Below are 7,511 nucleotides of genomic sequence, written 5' to 3'. Positions count from 1 at the left end.
TATTTAAAGTCATTGAATTAAAATTTTATTTTGTGAATTGAAAGTGATATTAAGACCTCACAATGAAGAAATTTTATGATATGATCTGTCATAAATTAACAGCATACTTGCCAAAACCTTACAAAACAATAATTAATGACATTGCATTTAATGAAAAGCATTTTGTGCACTACAGAAAATGTATTAAAAATCATATGACAACTTAGCTTCTCGAGTTTTAGGTACAAAATAAACTAACATAGACATCTGTGTTCCTACATTATCATATTTGATGACAATTAAAACTGCACAAATTACCATAATACTGGTAGTGTATATTACCAGAATTAATTAATCATCATTAAACATCACGATCAATTAAATACCACTTGATAGTGCTTTTTCTTAAGAACTTTTTATCCATTAATTTAGCTCCTTAATTTACTACTCTTTTCGTATAACAATGTTAATACGAAGGTTTCAGCTTCGGCGTAATGCAAATTGTAACACTTGTATACAATTAATTAACAAAGTAATTTATTAATAATACAGAATCATGTTATACTTATTCATTCCATTGCAGTGATTTAAGCTTTGAATATTGCTTTATAGTACTTAAATACTTACCATTCAGCTTCTAATTTTATATCCAAAAGGAGAACTATAAAAAAGAATTCTAGAAATTAATTTAACTTTAATTTCATTGCATATTTATTTTCAAGACAATTTTATAGAAGAACAATTTGCCTCTTGATTTCTTTAGCAATATATTTGATCATAAATATTTTTCAGAATCCTATTTTTCACATTTTTTAGTATTCTGAAAATAAAAATATTTATGCGTTAGGAATATTTTAAAATTTCTACTTAAACTATTGCAGACTTGCTTCAATTTATTCTTAGATTTAACGTTTACAAGTATAATAATACTTACTTCTAAATCGCACTTCAATCCATCTGCGCACGGGCAATTGCCTATATATGAATATGCGCGGTCATTATTGGGAAAAAAGCATTCTTGTCCTAAAATGTAAAATTATATTATTTAAATTTCTTTATCTGAATAAAATGTAGACACTCTTAAGACCATAGACAATGAACATTTTCTGATTTTGCTTTTCTTACGCCTCTGAAAAATAAAAGCCTAACAAAATACATATATGGACAATTATCCTTAAATGCTACAAATTTTTGTCTTTGCCATAGAAATATACAGAGTAAAAAATTTTGAAAAAGGGTGCTGGCATCCTGAGTGTAGCATCCGTAAAACCCATTTTTACCGTGCAAATTACAGCGTAATTTTTACAATAATAATATATTTATTTTATAACATTGACTTAGTAAATAATACTGTAATACAATATAGAGTTTCTTTTCGCAAAGATTTACGATAAAAATACAGGCATGCTGATTGCCGGTACTTTTTCCCGTAAATTAATCGAGAATTTTTCCAGTATTAAACAATATTATTACATTATGTTTGCTTTTAATTTTAATTTATACTAGTATTAATTTTTTTTAAATGATTTTGTCTCCTCCCAATTTCAACAATTATATGTATTTAATAAAGATTGTTTAAGTGTTTAAATATAAAAATGTCATTTTCCTGGCATGTAGCAACAATACTAGCAATGAATAAATAATTTAATTGATTTACAACTTTTATATCAGGCCAAAGTTTTACAACTAAACTCATAAAAACGTTTCTAGAATATTTTCGCACTAGTAGAAATTCCCAATATATTTTTAAACAAATAAGTTTCCCAGATAGTAACTTTAGGTTTAACGAAAGTATGTCATTTTCTATAGCCACTTATTTTATTTCTCTATATGGGAAGCAAACATCCCCTGATAGAGAAATAAAAAACAACCTTACATAGGGGGAGCTAGCTTTAATTATTTTTGCATAAAATTTTTGCGAGTGGTAAACTATCTCGTAAAAAAATGTTTTAAAGTAGGAACAGAGAAGAAAGCTTTATTTAAAGTGATTTTAAAATTAAACAAGTTTTTATGTTGTAACTTATATGATTTCTTTAAACCATTAATTCCATTAAACTATGTATTCAGTCAAAGATCTTACAAAAAAAAACATGTTATTAACAGTACAAAATAAAAGTGTTTGACCAAAAAGAGAAGAAAAGGGAAATATTAAGCTATAAAATTAAAAATATCATTATCTTGTAAAGTCATTATCCTTAGGATGTCAGTAGGGCCATTATTTTTTAAAGTTGTAAGTTTGATGGTGGCGCTTACTTGAATACTTTACTACTGAAGCGTTCCATCTATTCAACATTGTAAAAACTATTATTTAGACAAGTTTGTTATTTTCAAAAATATATGTAAGTGATACCTAACCTTCTATTTTCATAGCTAAAAGTAATTTCGAAATAAAAGAATGGGTGATATTATAAATATAATCTTGGGTGTAAGTCTGTGTTAAGCATTTACGAATAATTACAATTACGAAATAAATATTTCCCTAAAACAAGTTGAATTGTTATAATGAATTTAGTTTATATTCCTTTTCTACAATCCTTTTATGTTGCGTATGCTCAGAAAAGATCAAAATAATTTTTAGTAGGTATAAGAAGGTACGATGGGAAATTGGGACATAAAGGAAACAGTAAATATGTATGTATAAGGTAAATATTTGAAAAGGTTTGTAAAGTGAGTGAATGTCGTAAAACTATTTTTTACAAATATTCCCAAGAAACTGGTGTGGTAAAATATTACCTGATTAAAAAAATAACTTCATTCGCTTTGAAAATATAGAAAATATGAAATAATGGTCGACATGTTTCAAGCGTTTCAAAAATAGGCATCCATTTTCAAGACGTGAGCGTAAGGAAACAAAAACGATTTCAAAAAAGTTGCCAACGAAAAATAGAAAAATAAAAGTGAGAAACAAAACTGGAAAAACTACTGAAGCCGAGGTAGAAAAAGATGGAAAACAGAAAAGAAAAAAAAGAAAAGAAAAATGAAAAAAAAAAACAGCTCGATTACTGATCACTGTGGATTTAACTTTTCTATAGCTGATTCAGCTCTTACTAAATTCACTACACCCCATTCATCCCTTTTCTTCCAATCTTTACGAAGAGCTTGTTATGTTACCGTTGTTTTCTACCGTTTGTTATAAAATTGCTAATATCTTCCCATGCATAGGTTTTAAAATCATTTTCAGACCTGTTATAAAAAATCAAATTTAGCACTCTCAAAGATCCTATTAGCTTTGATAACAGCTGAGACATTTGATACATTCTTTGTCAGTGTAGCCTTATCTACATCGGGCAAACTAAACGCGCTTTAAAATTTGATTCTAAGGAACCAGATAAAAATATGTCCGTTATCAAGATTCGAAAAATCTTCGGTTGCTTCACGTAGTTTGAATCTTAGTCGCAAATTCAATTTCGTTGATGCTAAAATTATATCTCTCCTATTTACATCAGCTGCCCTTGATTCCCTGGAATCTTGTTCTATCCATTTGAATGCTTACTCGCTTTTTAACGACATCAGTTTCTCCGACTCTCCATATCACATGGAAGTGCATTTTACCCTAATTTGTTTCTCGGCACTGTTACTTTTCTTGCTTTGTTTTTATTCTTTTTTTCACTATATGCTTCTGTGACTTTTCTAGCTATGTTTCTCTTCTACATTTTTAAATCTTTCGTCAGCAACTTTACGTTTTTCATTTCAAATAATTTTTTTTTCCTTATATTCACGTCTGTCAAGTCGTGAAAATGGGTGCCTATTTCGAAGTGCCTGAAACATGTCGATTTCCATTTCATATTTGTATATTTTTGAAGTGAATTAAATTCTCAATTAGGTAATACTTTTCAATATGTTGAAATTTCGCACAACTATTTTTTAATTAGTTATTACTATACATCTATGCAAATGTGACAAATAAACATAGTGCATTCCTTTATTGCGCTGAATTTACATTTCGCTCAAAATTTGCCCAATTTGGGCATTCCCAGAGGAGTCTTGCAGCTCACCCAATTTCAGATCGATGGTTATCAGTTGGTAAATGTATGCAATGCTAACCACATCACCATAATCAAACCGTTGTTCACAAAATTATGAAGTTACAACATTTATGATCTCTTGTCCCAAAACGAGCTGCTGCGGGAAGGCTTTCCTTCTTTTGCAGTCGGAAAAAACTACAAAACAACATTTAATTATTTTCTATCATTTATTATTTCTTCAGTCTGGTACAAATATAAACAATACCAATATTAAAGGATACACTGGAAGTGGTCCCTTTTATATATTTTTATTCAGTTGAAAATAAACGAATTTTACTTCACAAATAATTTAATTTTTTCCATAGTCACATTCCCTAATGGAATTTTCACGTTTATTTTATTTTTTAAAAAATTAACTTTTTTTTTTCATGTTTTCTGTTATTAAAAAAAGTTATTGTTATAAAAACCAAATATTTAAATTTGAAAAGAGAAAGAATGCTTTATTTTGCAGGAAAATTTGTTTAGATAATAAAGAGTAGATTCAATATCTCCCACAGTTTCAAGTTAATTATCATATTATGTATAATTAATAGCTATATGATTTAACAGTATAGTTTTAGCTTAGTAACAAGATATTTGCTTATTTTTAATTTAATACTAATTATCTAATTATACATAATTTAATAATCATGTAATATTTTAGTTTTAACTTTAGGGATTTGTTCGATAAGATTAAACAAAATTTTTTAAAGAATATCCATCAGATATAGTTTAATTCATTTTTTCTATGATTTAAAAATGATTCTTGGAAAATTATTTACCCTCCGTGTGGAGTTTTTTGCAATACGCTTTTCGAACAATTGTACTGGTATCTACAATTTGACAACATTCATCTTCTGCACGTTCATCCGACCTTCCGCACCTCTTCATCTGTCCTTCAGCAATCTGAGAAACAAATATTATGTATAATATAGGAACATAAAGAATAACAGGCAACAAAAAAATAACAGGTTTCCAAAAAATTACACCACATTTAAAAGAAGAAAAAAAACATTAAAAAATACACCACATGGAAAATAGAAGGCCAGGGTGGAGGGGAAATGTCCAGTTTGTTACATTCTTATCAGGAAACCACATGTGTGCATATTCTCCCCAAATTTGAAAATAATTTATGAAATACTTTAACAGAAAGAGCTGGTGTCTGAAAAATAAAGACAAAGTTCTCAACCTAACCACCTTTTGTGGTTGTAACCTAGCATGGTCAGAGGACAAAGATAACGTTTCAATTGGATTAGTCCGGTAATTTTTTTTTTTTGAGTAGCAAAAATAAAATTGCATTTTTAATCATTATCTAGAAAACAGAAGTGATTGTTGCGAAAACATGACAAGATTCCTAATAAGCAGTGACATCTGTTGAGTTTCATTGCAACCAATACTTAAGCAACATTCAGTGTGACCATATTCTAAAACTAGGCTTTTTTACCTCCTTTTGTTTATCTTCAAATTATTTTTTTTTATTATGATTGACATTTTTGAGATTTCAGATAACATTTAAAACAATATGAATATTTCATATATATATATATGAAGTTTTCGAGAATTCAGATAACATATTTCTGCAATATGCATATTTTCACATATATATGAATCTTATGTTGAATGTTATATGAATATCTGCAATATAAATTTTATATGCATATTTGCTTTCACACCAGGTATTTCTACCTAGGTAAAAATTGGTATAATTTAAGAAATAATTGCTTTTTAAATTATTAATTTTTACCAAAAAATAAATAAATAATATTTATCATAATTTTTGTGATTAAACGTCCTTTCGTATTCAAAGATTTGATGGAATCTCATTAACGTTTCACTTAGCAAAGTATCCAGTATTGGTTTAAAAATTTGTATCAAGAAAAGTGGTGAAAGTTAGTTCTTAAAAAAAATTCAAAAATGAAAGTAAATTTTTGTCATGAAAATTGAATCTCGAAACACTGTATAATCCCCGAGAGAAAAAACTTTATTCTTAACATGATAAAAGGTAATTCAATTATTTGAAAATTTTTGAAAATTACATTTGATGTTGAATCAAAATTTTTACAGCTGATAGGTCCGAAAGTTATATTTTATTTAATAAGCTTGTGTTTTTCTATTTTAAAACTTAGAACATATCATAAAAAAAAATCTCGTATCTTTTTAAATATCAGGTATTCAAATGAAGCTTTACATTATAAATATGATATTAAAATTATTAACTTCATGACGAAACTTATTTATTGCCTTTTTATTTTATTAAAATATAGTTTTGATAAAAAAATTTAAATCATGAATTAAAATATAGTTTTGTATTGCATCAAATGAAGTCATTTACTTTAACAATAAATTCATTCGTTTCAATCAATCATTCAAGGAATCATTTAAAGTTTCCATTTTTTAATAATTCTATTAAAGTTTGGAAAACTTTCTTACAAGCACTCAGCAATGAAATTAGGTTAGTTTCGCTATCAACATTTTTGTATTGCATTATTATTCGATGCAAAGATAAAAGCAATATTTAAGTAATGGATTATAAATTTATTTTTATTTATTTATTTAAAAAAAATTATCACGAACTTGTAATTATTTAAATTATTAATTAGTTTTACAATAGAATAAATTTTCAGTTATTCAGTTATTTATTTAAAAAAACTCAACATTATTGGGCAAAAATAATTTAGCATTATGCAAAAACATTGTTATAAAAGGAATTGAGTAGCCTCATAATATTAAATTATTTCTAGCCCAAACTTCATTCTTACTGTTGGCATTTCAAAAATCATTAACAATCATTTAACTTACAAGTTCTGTCAAAGCAGGCTAATAAATTGCTGTAATGCGATTCGTTTATCTGATATATTTATTTGTGAATCACGTAAGTATGTCAATTTCATCAAGCACTTATACTAGCTATAATATAACGTTTATATAACGTTTTTACGTACGTTACTTTCAGAGTCAATTACCAGGAAAAAAAAGTTCAATTTTATAAATATTGTATTTAAATCACTACTTACCCAGATGCAAAATAAACATGTTACAAGAACGAAAAAGAGCAGTTTCATATTTTATGGTTACTGGCAAACTGTCTCTACAAAAGGGTGTAAACTTGTTAATATATTTTCCTTAAAACTTTTCCTCTATTATATCTTATATAAAATCTAAGTATAAACTTGATATTTGTATGCAAATGATTTAGCGGAAATCATGAAAAAATGATGTATCATTTTTTATTATTAGGCATGTTTATCATTAATATAACATTATATTTTTATTATCCAGAATTTTACAGATCGAGAATAATTAGCAAAGAAAAACTATGCATTTTATCCGTTTTACTGATGATGGAAAGATATAAAATAAGGATAAGGAACACTCTTGTCAAATTATCGACAAAAATATACTTCGTAATAGTATTTAACAACACATCACATAGCTTACAAGAAAAATGTTTTGTTTCTTCATCTAGAGTGATGATCAGTATAAGCGGCAAAACAGTTTATAAGGTAAAAACGAGTCCCAAGAGTTCTA

The 7,511-nt window shown here is 26.9% G+C and overlaps 1 protein-coding gene across 1 annotated transcript; it reads right to left on the bottom strand.

Annotated features, from left to right (window-relative positions):
* Window positions 1-643: 643 nt before the first annotated feature.
* Window positions 644-7,138, bottom strand: LOC147807244 (U3-aranetoxin-Ce1a-like). The gene is made up of 4 exons (XM_087168674.1): window positions 6,998-7,138; window positions 4,766-4,889; window positions 914-1,002; window positions 644-799 (listed from the first exon to the last, which is right to left on the bottom strand). Exons 1-4 carry the CDS (start codon window positions 7,043-7,045, stop codon window positions 776-778), a joined length of 285 nt encoding a protein of 94 aa, XP_087024800.1. The 5' UTR covers window positions 7,046-7,138; the 3' UTR covers window positions 644-775.
* Between the last annotated feature and the right edge of the window lie 373 nt (window positions 7,139-7,511).

The sequence above is a fragment of the Parasteatoda tepidariorum genome, chromosome 7 (genome assembly GCF_982258835.1).
Source record: "Parasteatoda tepidariorum strain Cologne lab strain chromosome 7, Ptep-v5.0, whole genome shotgun sequence".
Lineage (NCBI taxonomy): Eukaryota > Metazoa > Arthropoda > Arachnida > Araneae > Theridiidae > Parasteatoda > Parasteatoda tepidariorum.
The sequence above is the reverse complement of the archived record's forward strand: the minus strand, read 5'-3'. Positions and strand labels throughout refer to the sequence as shown.